The sequence below is a fragment of the Crinia signifera genome, chromosome 1 (assembly GCF_055691185.1).
Source record: "Crinia signifera chromosome 1, ASM5569118v1, whole genome shotgun sequence".
Classification (NCBI taxonomy): domain Eukaryota; kingdom Metazoa; phylum Chordata; class Amphibia; order Anura; family Myobatrachidae; genus Crinia; species Crinia signifera.
Genome location: NC_139217.1, coordinates 92,313,623 through 92,326,834, shown reverse-complemented (window position 1 = coordinate 92,326,834; position 13,212 = coordinate 92,313,623). Strand labels below are relative to the sequence as shown.

Here is a 13,212-nt window from a genome sequence, read left to right as displayed (position 1 = left end):
TACCTTTGGTGTCTGCCACTTAACTTCTACAAGATGCTTTAGTGTCTGACCCGCCGATCATCAAAAAAGCTATTTCATACTACAGGTTGAGTATCCCGTATCCGAATATCCGTTATCCGAATTATTCCGAAAACCATACATTCCAGAAAGTGGGGAAAAAAAATTTGTTTAGCTAAAAACTCACTGGGGACATCTGTAACAGCACTACTGAGGACATGATATGTAACTGGCACTATATATGTACAAGAAAATGATTGCTTGGCATTCAAATTCAATATCTGAGATAGTACACAAATTTTGTTTCATGTTTTGAAACCTTGTTTTTTGAACAAATAAAATATATTTGTGTGTATTTTATGTGGTAATAAAATGTATTTGTGTTTATTTTATGTGTTTATACAGCATAAATGCAAGATACTTCAAAATACATCATTGAAATATTAAAATATTCCAAAATACGGAATAATCCGTTATCCAAAATTCTCCTGGTCCCGAGCATTTTGGATACGGGATACTCAACCTGTATTACAATTGCTTTAGAACTAATTGGAACCATGACTCCACCACTATGGAAATGACTCACTGGATTCAAAACTTCCCTGATTTAACTGTCCAAGATTTGTTGCGGTCTTATAATTTATGATCTCCTGTGGGTTAATCACTTCATCCATGTATATGGAATGTTCCCCAATGTTCTGCATAAAACTTTTATCTTTTTTTCTTTTCTTTGTTATTATTTTCAATATTGTTTACTTTATTATTAACATTTGATTGAAATCCTTACATTTTTATATGTATACATTTGTAAGCATATGTATAACATATATTTATCTGTTTTTTTATTTTATTTTTGTCTTTCAACACTGCATTTGGTGATTCAATAAAAATATATAGAAGTATTTTTTTTTTTTTTTTAAATATCCAGTGTGGAACAGATTTTTAATAATGGTGGCAGTGCTAAGATTATTAATGCATAGGCCCCATAGTTTTTCCCTCCTTTACTTTTATTCATTCTGACCCCGCAGCCCCAGTAGGTGTTAATAAGGGTTTTTCAGGAACAGACCTTAGAAGTTCATAACCCAAGAGAGGTGTATGTTAAAACCGCCAATCAAAGTAGTTGTACAATGCATCAGCCAATGAGATGCAACCTGCTCAGATGGGATAGTCTCACATTTCCAAGGAAGGAGTACAACACTCCTGCTACAGGGAAAGCAGAGAAGTTATATTTCTAATACGTTACTAAGTGGAACTATTGGTCCCAGCAAGTCTAGTAGCCATGGGTATGCTGGTGCTTGTAGTTCATGTGCCAGTATTCCCAATTAAAGTGCTGGAAGGAATTATAATACGACCTAATAAACTAATGTTTGGCAGATGCCAATTTGGAGGCAGGTGATAGGGTTAATACTTTGGAGTCTCCCATGGTAATCCGGAGAGTCCTCTCTAATAAATGATACATATTGGGCCCAATTTAGACCTGATCGCTGGACTGCGAATCTTCACAGCCCAGCGACCTGGTAAACATTATTATGCCAGTGTCTCCCCTCTCTTGTGTTCAGCCGCCATGGCTGTGAATGCATCTAATCTAGTGGATTTCCCCCTCCGGTGTTCAGCTGCCAAGTACTCTGCGCAGCGATAACAGCGGGAAGATCGAGGCCCCTGATGACGTCAGCGGCCCTCCCTCCCAATGGCCAGGCACCAGTGGCGTAACTATAATTACACTTAACTATAATTTATTTGCCCCCCCCACCCCCCGCCAATAATTAAGCAGATACAGCAGAAATGGACCATCACAAAATGTCCGCCCCCATACAGCAGACATTTTCAGAGAATTGTATGCTGTATGGGGGTGGACATTTTATGATGGTCCGTCTCTATAGCATCAGAATGAAGCCAGGAGGGGAGCCGGGACCACCACAGCGAATACAGGTAAATCTGGGGGTCTGTGGTGGCAGCATTACAATAGCCCTATGGCCTCCACACTTACACAGCACCTCCCCGATACCGCAGGGGCTGCGGGGCTATTGTTACGCCACTGCCAGGCACCATCTGCGTTTTCCAAAACACTCTCAGAAAACATCTGCGCCTACAAACGCCGGCCGGCTGTCAATTATCTTGCGAACAGCCAGCGATTGCTAGCCATTGCTGGATTTGTTCACCGGGGGACCTGCTGCATGCACAGCTATTCAATAATCAGCAGGACTGCAAATTTACAGCCCTGCCAATAGTTACGAATCGGCCCCACTGTCCCTAATTTCTGTATATGATCCATACAAATGTCCCACGTTTCCAAATTGGTAAACTACAGAGTTACCTGCTTTCTGAGGGATTCGGTATGAGATCCCGACGGTCAAAATTCCGAATGGGTCATAATATCGACAAGGACAAAATCCCGGCATTTTAAATCCCGACATTTTAAATCCCGACATGGTCAAAATACCGACATATAGAATGTGCAGGTGAAACTGTCAACATGACTTTGGGTCGACAGGTCGCGAGGTCGACATGGGTTTTTTCATTGTCTTTTTACCCGAATGTCGACACAGTCGACATGGACACAGTTGGAGGTGAACCGCAGCCCCTCGCATCGCTCGCAATGCTTCGGGCGCGGTGCCTCGCTGCGTTTGGCACACTATTCTATTCTCCCACCACGCCCTAGTGCAGTGGTTCCCAACCTGGGGTACTCTGCAGACCAGTTGGGGGTACTTGAAAATAATATTGGTAATGGCAGAAGATGAAAAAAAGTATTTTGATGGCAGAAGAAGAAGACTTATTGCTATGGAGAAGAACCATGTTGTGTCACTTCAGTGTCATCAGCGTCTCATTGTGCTTTTGCCTGACCCGCAATCCAATGGGAGCTACCTATGCTGCCCTCAGACATCAGCATTCATCTGCCCTGCACTGACACGGGTGGAAGAAGCAGCGGCATTAATCCTACAGGTGTAAGGGCCTTATTCTAGTTCACTCTTTCTGACAAAATCCTTCTTAGATGGATAAAACCATGTGCACTGCAGGGGGGCAGATGCAAAATGTGCTGAGAGAAATAGATTTAGGTTAGTTATTTTGTTTCTGTGCCAGGTAAATACTGGCTGCTTTATTTTTACACTGCAATATAGATCTCACTTTGAAGTAAAACCCCACCCAAATCGAATTCTCTCTGCACGAGTTACATCTGCCCCACCTGCAGTGCACATGGTTTTGTCCATCTAAGAAGGATTTTGTCAGAAAGAGTGAACTAGAATAAGGCCCTAAGTGGGAACCCTGGAGACAATACACAACCAGCGGCCAGACACGGAAGGGCACGATTCCTGTCCGCTACTGCTGAATATAAGGACATGCATAAGGATACGCATACCACTCATTCCACTCCACTCATAAGCACTGTCTATATTTTAAATTGAGAGGAGGGGGTACTCATCAATGAAAAGCCTAATCAAGGGGTAAGGGAGATAAAAAAAGCTTGAGAACCACTGCCCTAGGGGATGGTAGGGCATGAAATACCACCTGTCGGCACATGTCGGGTCAAAAAACAGTGAAAAAACCTATGTCGAACTTGCAACCTGACGACCCAAAGTCATGTTGACAGTTTCACCTGTACATTCTATATGTCGGTATTTTGACCTTGTCGGGGTTTTAAATGTTAGGATTTTGTCCTTGACGGTATTTTAAATGTCGGTATTTTGTCCTTGTCTGGATTTTTTTCTTGTCGCTATTATGACCCATTCGGGATTTTGACCCTGTCGGGATTTTGACTGCATCCCTTTCTGAGTAATTCTCACCATCTAGCCTTATTCCCAGTCCCCTAGCAGACATTAATTACTGAAGAAGGCTATCTAGAAGACTAAACCTTCTTCAGGAAATAAAAGACCCGATTCAGCATTGTATTCTGAATCGTATTAAAATACGCTTATTATTTTTTTTTAAATACATTATTTTTTCAAAGGCAATTTAAAAATAAAAGTATTTTAATACAATGTAGAATACGATGTAGTTACAGATTTGTGCAGCAATGTACCATTACTTCTGCGATGCGAAGTAATAAAATAGCACGCTGCAATAGGGAAGTACCACAGCCTCCATCACCACCCTAGCACTCCGTGTCTGGTACCTTTCCTAAATCATCGATGGTTTCTAAACTAGGGTCTCAAACCATCGATGGCAGTGGCATAACCTCTGTAACTTCAGTCTATGCAGAGATTCTCAGCACTGACAGCGTTAACGTTCTCAAATCTAAATGACGAGATGCAAATCAGGAATTTAGCACCGCCGTGATTGGTCAGAGTCAGGGGGCTGGCACATCGCGCTTTATTATTGGAGCGTCTCCACGGCTGGGCCTCGTGTGTGAACTGACTCTCTCCCGCGTGTCTGCTAGTGGTGACTCCTGCTCGGTAATGGCTTCATCTTCGCTACTGGGGACGGGGAGGGCTTGCTGGGACTTGTAGTGCAATCACTGTACGCGATGAAAATCGCAGCAAGTAATGGTCTGTCTGCTTGTTTCCATCTAGGGTGACAGCTGCGTCAGCATCATGGAGACCAGCGCAGGTGAGTGCGCAGATCCCCCGGCGTGCAGCACATGCAGTGCGGGGTGAGGCGGAACACGTGGGGGAGAGGCAGGCGGGCTGGTTCCTGTATGTGGTGTGTTATAGCCATCCCAGGCCTCAGCCCGTAGTGAATGCACCACGGCCCCGTACAGGGGTATGGGTAAAATCCGGAATCGGATAAGACACCGGAATGCCGGACTGGACATCAAACTCTGCATTCCGGAGCTTGTAGTATCCGGTCCGGGGGTGTCCTGTCCGGGGGTGCTCCATCTGATGAGGCTGCTCTCGCACCTGTCACCTGGGAGAGGAGAGGGGGGAGAATACAGCCTCACTGCATGGTCCGGGGGTGTAATAAAAACTGGAACGGTCCAGACCACACGGGGAGGCTGTAATCTCCCCTTCCCCATGTCCCTGGTGTGAGCAATCACAGGCATCCCCCCGGACAAGACACCCCCCGCATGGGGCACCCCTCGGACCAGACACTATAAGCTCCGGAATGCAGAGTTTGATGTCTGGTCCGGCGTTCCGGTGTCTTATCCGGGTCCGGTTTTTACTTAGTCCCCCCGTACAGTGTTCCTCACTTGGCATGTGTGCAGGAACTGGGGCTCTCCCTGTGCATATAGTGCTAGAGTGAATGTAGTCTATGTAGTCCCGAAGTGATGCCCCTTTCCTGATGTACTTTCACCTGACAGCTATAGGGAGTGTGCAAATCATTATTAAGGAATGGTTATTTCCAAGTTGGCACTGTGGTTAATACTACTACCTCAGTACCGAGGTTTTGGGGTGGATAAGCAGGTATTATTGTTATTATTTTTTGGTGGGTGGGGTTTGTAATTCTAGTGTGGTTTTGCAGTAATATGTGCTATATACAGGAATTCTACAACTGCTAATTATATTGTCTCTTTCTATAAAGAACCAAGGCTTGGCAAGAAGCTGAATGAAGGTAAAACTAAAGAGGTATATGAGCTTCCGGATCACCCTGGCTGCGTCCTCATGCAGTCTAAGGACCAGATCACAGCTGGCAATGCAGCCAGGAAGGACCACATGGAGGGGAAAGCCTCCATCTCCAACAAGACCACCAGCTGCATATTTAAGATGCTGCAAGAAGCTGGTAAGATCCCAGTAAATCAGTATTTTTACATTCGGCATTAGATGATACTGTTGTGAATTGCCACTGTCGTATGACACAAAAAACTTTTGCATGTATCTATCTATCCATCCATCTGGTGGTCTATGCAGGCCCATTGCTTGTCTGAGTGGCTTTGGGCTTTGATGGAGTAGATCTACTGGTAGATGATTTTAGGGACCATCTTGCTGCAGAATCGCCTATACTCTTAATTAATGCATACTCTAGTAAAGAAACATTGTTACTCTGGTGGAGACAGAAATCTGCTAATGTACAGTATGGTTTCTCTTTCTGCTAGCCAGATTGGACAGACCTTTTTCTGTGTACCCAGCTTTAGCTTTGTACATCTTCTACTTCTGATGGCTTGTAAGATGTCTTATCTGTGGTCTATAGGGGATCCTTGCATATTACTTTTCCTATTTATGGAATAACATGACCTGGCTGTACCTTCTGTAACTTTCCTATATGTATCTGCTGGTCGTAGAGACTGCTTCTGCATGATATTCCTACATCTAATATTCCCAAGTCTGTGACCAGTCAGAAATGTTTTACAACTTGTTATCAAATATCTATTTTTATTTCTTCCCTTTTCAGGTATCAAGACTGCATTTGTGAAGAAATGCAGTGCGACTGGATTCATTGCAACCCACTGTGAGATGATTCCCATTGAGTGGGTGTGCAGGAGAATAGCCACTGGCTCCTTCCTGAAGAGAAATCCTGGGGTCAAGGAAGGCTACAGGTTTTATCCCCCCAAAGTGGAAACTTTCTTCAAGGTAGTGTATTTTTTGTGGGGATTCTCTTCCTGTTATCGGTTTTGAATCTGAGCAGTTATCTCTTGGAGGGGAAAGTATGGGTAGAATTGGGGATGCTGGTTTCCTGTGGCCTTTCTGGTCTTCCTGTTCTAGCCCTGACTGACATGTTGGTGTAGGAGGTGGGCAGTGTAGTAATCGGGTGTGCCCACATGCATGACTCTGGACAGAGTGATTACCAGTTGGAGGAAATCCCTGTTGCTCGTTAAGGGGCAGATGTATTGAGCCTTAACAAGAGATTCAAGTGTCCTAAGGAGAGATAAACGTCCAGCCAAACAGCTCCTTACTGACTTTTTTTCAAACACAGCCTGTAGCATGGCAGTTTGCAGGTGATTGGCTGGACGTTTATCTCTCCTTATCACACTTGCATTTATCTCTTGTTAAGGCTTAATACATCTGCCTCTAAGTTATACCCCTTTTACACCGCCGAAAAATCCGGGTCAGCGGCGGGTCAGACCCGGATCATTGGCGGTGTAAATGGGGTATATCCGTGTCCATATACACGGGTCCGGACCTGGGTAGAACCCGGATAGGACCCATGTAGAGGCCGGTGTAAATGGTTCTGCTGCAGGTCCAGGCACCTGCAGCGGGTCCACGCTGGGGATTGGGGAAGCTGTCCCCAGGTGGAGGGGGGTCCCTGCAGCTGCTCAGGGGGGGGGGGGAGATTGTCAGCCTGAGGGGGAGTCGGAGGGGATGATCGCCGCCGCTGCTGTACCTCCCCCCCGTCAGCCGGTCCCTGTGGCGAATGGACAGTCAGTGTCGGCGGTCCCTCTGGCGCATGGGAACTAGTACTAGTTCCCATGCGCCGGACGGACCGCTGACGCTGACTGGACCTAAACCAGGCAAAGAGATATCACAATAGTGATTTTCTATCCTGTCCATATTTATTTAGGTACCTATTTACTTTAAACTATGACTTGATATTTCTATTTTTATTGCAGGATGATGCTAATAATGACCCTCAATGGTCTGAAGAGCAACTAATTGCTACAAAACTCACTTGTGCTGGCCTTCTGATTGGCCAGGCGGAGGTGGACATCATGAGTCATTCCACAGTGGCTATCTTTGAGATTCTTGAAAAAGCCTGGTCCACTCAGGAGTGCACTCTAGTAGACATGAAGGTCAATCAATTTTATTCTGAGTATTACTTCTACATAAAGTGTAAATTATGTTTTTTTTTTTTTTTTTTTTTTGTCGTCTGTAGTCTACTTGTATAACAAAGTTATTTTTTTTTCTAAATCAGATTGAATTTGGTGTGGATGTAACCAAAAAAGAAATAGTCCTTGCGGATGTGATTGATAATGACTCATGGCGTCTGTGGCCATCAGGAGATAAGTCCCAGCAGAAAGATAAGCAGGTATGTAGGTTTAGCAGCTTTCACTGTACAAGTAAATGTATAATTCTGAATTGTGCTTCATGGTAAGACTGCACGGTTGGGGTTCCGTTTCTTGGTGGTGAGTTGTAAAATGCACCATACAGTAGTGTTACATGTAGAAGCCCACTTCTGTATGGTCTCCCTGTGCCTTAGATTCATAAAGGCGCTGACACACTATGGAAAGAGTGCATAATCTTGTGGTGTTGCCTTTTAAAACCTAGCTGGTAGACCAGAATATGTATGGGAGTGTGCACCTAATGGTGAGCATTTGTTAAATCAGAACCTGGCTGATTTTTGTAAAATCGAGGCGTCACCTTAAACACTTTGGAGCCAGCCCATGGTCCGCAAACAAGATCAGCGATCATAGCTCATCCGTCTGTGGGCCCTTAGCTTCCATGGCAGCTCGATAAGCCACCAGAAAGACTCCAGCACACTGTACAGTGTGGTATTGCAGCTTACTGTGCTCCTGCTGCTGTCCTAAGACATTGGCTTTCCCAATAAGCTGTTGTAAGCCCCTTGCTCTCCTGTGGTTCTCCTGCATCCCTTCCTTGGTCCCCACACAGCTCCTGGCCACTTTGCTTGTTCCCAACAGCAGCAAGTTGGCATTAATGCTCTGTTGGTGTTAAATAGCACTTGGCTGCCCTGGCTTGACTCGACATCCTCCATGCCACAGTGTCAGTCTCTGCCAATCACCATGACCTCATTCAGAGCTCAATGCCTTTCATATCCTCCCCTGGTTTTGGGGCATGGTATCTCCTGTATAGAATGTAGAGCCCTAGGTGCATGCTGACAGCATAGCTGGGACGGGACTAAGCACACAGTGATAGCTGGAATCTCCACTACCAGATCTTCCTGCTAACTGGCCTGTCTCCTCTTATAATTTCCTGTGTCAAGTTTCAGACAGACTAGAGCAGGCATGTCCAACCTGTGGCCCACCAGCTGTTGTGAAACTACGCATCCCAACATGCCTTGCCATAGTTTTGCTATTGGGGAATGCTAAAACTATGGCAAGGGATGTGCAGTTTAACAGCTGCATACCCTCCAACATGACCCATTCCATTAGGTACAAAATGCTCTGTTCCTGGACTTCCCTGCCAGTGGCAGTTACAGATGTGAGCCTGCAGCAGTCCAATATTCAAAAAGGGGAGCCACACCAGCTGCCATCCCAAACATCACTGAGAGTTGATGTGACCCCCCCCCCCCCCCCCTCTTTGAATATTGGACTGTGCTGTAGGCTCACATCTGTAACTGTCACTGGCAGGGAAGTCCAGGAACAGAGCATTTTGTACCTAATGGGATGGGTCATGTTGGAGGGTATGCAGCTGGAGGGCCACAGGTTGGACATGCCTGTACTAGAGTAGGCAAAGCCACACAGAATGTGGCAGGAATGCACTTCTCCCCCTTTTTTTATTTTTTTTTTAAATAGCTTTATTAGAAGTGTAACTGGCTCTTGTAAAATTCAGTTAACAGGAGTAAAAATCTGGTTACCATAGTGATCTGGCTCCCAGGGATTTGTTGAGCCCTGTTAATTCTAATCCTTGGGGGGAATTAAATGCACTTTGTAGAAATGAATTGTGTGATCCTTTAGCAGCAATGGCGCTCCTGTTGTACTGCAGTCCTTGCATTAAATGACTGTATGTTTTTGCTCAGACATACAGAGATCTAAAGGAAATTACACCAGAAGCTATGCAGATGGTGAAACGAAACTTTGAATGGGTTGCTGACAAGGTGGAGGTAAGGCATCTTATCTCATTGATGCTTCGATTTGATATCTTGCTATGCATGTAAATTGGCAGCATTTGGACATTATTAGTTGCTGTAATGGCAGATGCTGGTTTTCTGTGCTTGGCAGATTTGTAGTGACTCCTATTCTGGGACAGTAGAAAACTGCGTAAATATTCATATATTGAGATTATTTTATCGTTAGTGTTCCACATTTAGGGTTATCAGGTGGTACCCTTCATCTTAATTTGAATACAGGCTGCTTTATTTGCGCAGAAGGAGATTACCCCATTTTTCATATAAGCTATTCCTCTAGGTGTTCTAATCTGTCCTAGATACCATGATTATTAAACTAGTCGGTTCAGACTGAACAGTTATTGTCTAATGGCATCATGATTTTTTTTTCTATAGACCTTAATAAAATACTCTACATTTCAATAAACATATATTCTATAGAAATGTATCCATAAAAGACTGGATGTAATATGAATACAGTATTTTGTCAATCTCAGGGTTCTAAACCTTCATGAATTAACTTAAATGGGGGCGAGTCTGGATACCACCTCCATATTCTACCATGTTGTCTACCTAACCACCTGTCTTACATAGTCCTTTGTAGCTAGTGGTAATGTAACGATATATGGAATAGAAAACTTGGTACTTGTTTCCTAGCACGGCGCCCACGATATTAAGTTGTATGGCATCACATGCCATATGCCCGCATGCGATGCAATTTTTAATTTTATAAGCACCCTAATGGGTGCTTACAATGTTAAATGCACCCCCACTATAAACGCCAACCCGAAGCGTGGCGAGCGCAGCGGTACGCGTCCTCGACCTTTTCATACCCCCCACTATCCACGTCGGCGTGGCGTTTATTTTATATAGTGTGGCGAGCCACCGAGCCCAAACCATGGCGAGCGGACGCGTATTACTTTACATGTATTCCGCGGGGCTCGCTGCGCTCGCCACACTATCTAAAATCAACTCCACGCCGATGTGGATAGTGGGGGTATGAAAAGGTCAGAGGACGCGTACCGCCGGCTCGCCACGCTTCAGGTTGGCGTTGATAGTGGGGGTGCTTTTAACATTGTAAGCACCCATTACGGTGCTTATACAATTAATTATCTTATAGGGGGCACATTTAACATTGAAAACACCCATTAGGGTGCTTATACAATTTTTAATCGTATACCATTGTAAATGGCATACAATGCGATGGTATAAAATTGTATAACATCGGCTGTCATCGCGTACCATGGTATGCGATGGGCGCCGTGCTAGGAAACAAGTACCGAAAACTTATATTAAAAAAAAAAAAAAGAAGTCTAGCTTGCTGCAGTTAAGGTTTCCTGCCTACATCACTCATCACTCACAGGGTATGTGTTATGTAAAGCCGCGTTTATTTGCCAAACGGAAGCTCCTAATTTAGCATATGAATGATCACATGCTATTTGTCCTGAAGATGGTTGGGATGTAATCCAATCACACAGCAGAACAATTCTGGCTGTGAATGGAGGCATGGACTAGTCTTGTGACTGCAGTTAATTTGCTAAATTTTCAGTGGTCTCCTGTTGGCATAAGGCAGATAATGAATCGGGCTATGAGGTTCTAATTTATTTAAATGAGACTGTACCTTTTGTTCAAAACTGTAATGTGACCGGAACCCTGGTGTAATATGGGGGGAGGTGGGAGCTGATAAATGCTGAAGCATAGTAATGTATTTAGATCAGTATTGAGTTGCTGCTAATTATCTGTCTGTTTTTTTGTCTTCCGTTCAGCTGCTGCTTACCACTGAGAGCCACGGAAGGGTTGTAGTGTTGATGGGGTCAATTTCTGATCTGGTACATTGTGAAAAAATCAAAAAGTCCTGTGCAAACTATGGAATCCCATGTGAACTTCGGGTAACCTCTGCCCATAAAGGACCTGATGAAACCCTGAGAATTAAGTCTGAGTATGAAGGTAAGAGCTGCAGTGTGACACAATAGGGGAGGGGGGTCTCTAGGGAATATCTCTACTTGCACAATGTGACAGGTAAACCACAGTGTAAGTCTGATGCACAAACAGCTGCTGTCTTACTTGCCCTGATTGTTATAGCTGAAAGCATGGGTCAGGAAGGCGATGGCCCCTGTTACAGTACTGTAAACAATAGGCTAAATGAAACACTTTTGTTTTTAAATAAAAGTTGCTCTAAAACAGCCATTAAAAACTTCATTTAGGCTCTCTGCTAGTGTTCACATTGGGACCATTAAACGATGCTGCAAGGTCAAACACAGACCTGACCATGCAGCAAAATGTACACACACCTTTTGTGTGGATCAGGCCTTAATGTGAAGGTCTTTGGTATCTAGCAGTTGGCCAAAGCTTCCTTGTGGTGATAAACGGACACTTTTCAAAAGAAGGAAGTAACAGAATATCTCTGTATTTTGTGATGCGTAGCTGAATATAAATTATAGTGTTAATGTGGAGCAGTGATCTTGGCTTTGCTATGGAATAACTGTTTCGAGCGCAGTATGGCCTGACTTAACTGGTTGTAGGGTTAAAACACCTCTTCCCTTTTGCACCGCACTGGTTGGGAAAGGGTTTGTAATCTCCCTACCATCTTTTAGCTGTCCGTCTCCTTTTGTTATTTAGGGATCTGTAGCAAGGAATCTCAGGCCATCATCCTTTCTGTTGGCCAGGTAGCCATAGCATGACAGACCTGGCACAGCTGAATTGTAGATGTACGTAGAATGACTTTCCCATGCCTCATAGGTTAGTCTTCTTAAAATGGATAATTCCGGGAAACCACTGATCTACATGCTACATAAATATGTCCATTTAATTAGATTTGAAATCCTACATTTATAGCCTACAATATCCGCCTTTCCGCTAAAATGCTATATATTCACACAGGAGATGGCGTTCCAACAGTGTTTGTTGCAGTTGCTGGGAGAAGCAATGGCCTGGGCCCTGTGCTCTCAGGAAACACGGCATATCCAGTTATCAACTGTCCTCCACTTACTGCGGATTGGGGGGCGCAGGATGTCTGGTCTTCTCTGAGGATGCCCAGTGGTAAGTGGGAGCATGGGCAGGTAACTGCAGTCCTGTACAGTGCGTACTGTCCATACACAGAACTAGAGCTCTCCCCTTTTTGTCTGTATGCAGGACTCGGCTGTTCCACCGTCCTGTCTCCGGAAGCGGCTGCTCAGTTTGCTGCCCAGATATTCGGGTTGAGCAATCACCTGGTGTGGTCCAAGCTGCGCTCCTGCACACTGAACACCTGGATTTCTCTTAAGCAAGCAGATGTGAAGCTGAGAGAGTGCAGCATGTAACACCATTATACACAACAATTAAACTCTTCCTTTTCTAAGATATGTGTTTGGGATTTTCAGTAATCACACATTTACAGTCATAACCTGCTGTAGCTTTACAAATGTCCCTTAACCAGGTGCTTTGGAACAAAAGGTATGGGATACAAATGCAGTAAGGAGTGCATTACCTGACCAGGTCACCCCCTCTGTTATGGAGAAAGTCGGTTCTGCCAAAGTGCGGAACAGCTTTCCTCCATCTGCTGCAGCCGGCCTGCCATCGCTCCTGTAATAGTGCCCCAGAATGCTGAGGGCGATGCTCTGCCCTCATATGCTGTATGCAATGTAGTAA

The 13,212-nt window shown here is 44.6% G+C and overlaps 1 protein-coding gene across 5 annotated transcripts in view; it reads left to right on the top strand.

Moving 5' to 3' along the window:
* Window positions 1–12,926, top strand: part of PAICS (phosphoribosylaminoimidazole carboxylase and phosphoribosylaminoimidazolesuccinocarboxamide synthase) — a 60,619-nt gene extending 47,693 nt beyond the window's left edge. For 4 of the 5 annotated variants that reach the window (XM_083170151.1, XM_083170140.1, XM_083170158.1 and 1 more), the window contains 9 exons: window positions 4,503–4,539; window positions 5,452–5,649; window positions 6,259–6,437; window positions 7,415–7,594; window positions 7,717–7,830; window positions 9,499–9,582; window positions 11,352–11,532; window positions 12,466–12,624; window positions 12,718–12,926. In XM_083170151.1, the coding sequence (XP_083026277.1) occupies window positions 4,503–4,539; window positions 5,452–5,649; window positions 6,259–6,437; window positions 7,415–7,594; window positions 7,717–7,830; window positions 9,499–9,582; window positions 11,352–11,532; window positions 12,466–12,624; window positions 12,718–12,884 (1,299 nt within the window). In that variant the 3' untranslated portion in view covers window positions 12,885–12,926. Of the gene's footprint in view, window positions 1–4,222; window positions 4,386–4,502; window positions 4,540–5,451; window positions 5,650–6,258; window positions 6,438–7,414; window positions 7,595–7,716; window positions 7,831–9,498; window positions 9,583–11,351; window positions 11,533–12,465; window positions 12,625–12,717 lie in introns of those variants that run through there. The other variant, XM_083170176.1, reaches the window with a different exon arrangement.
* The last annotated feature ends 286 nt before the right edge of the window (window positions 12,927–13,212 follow it).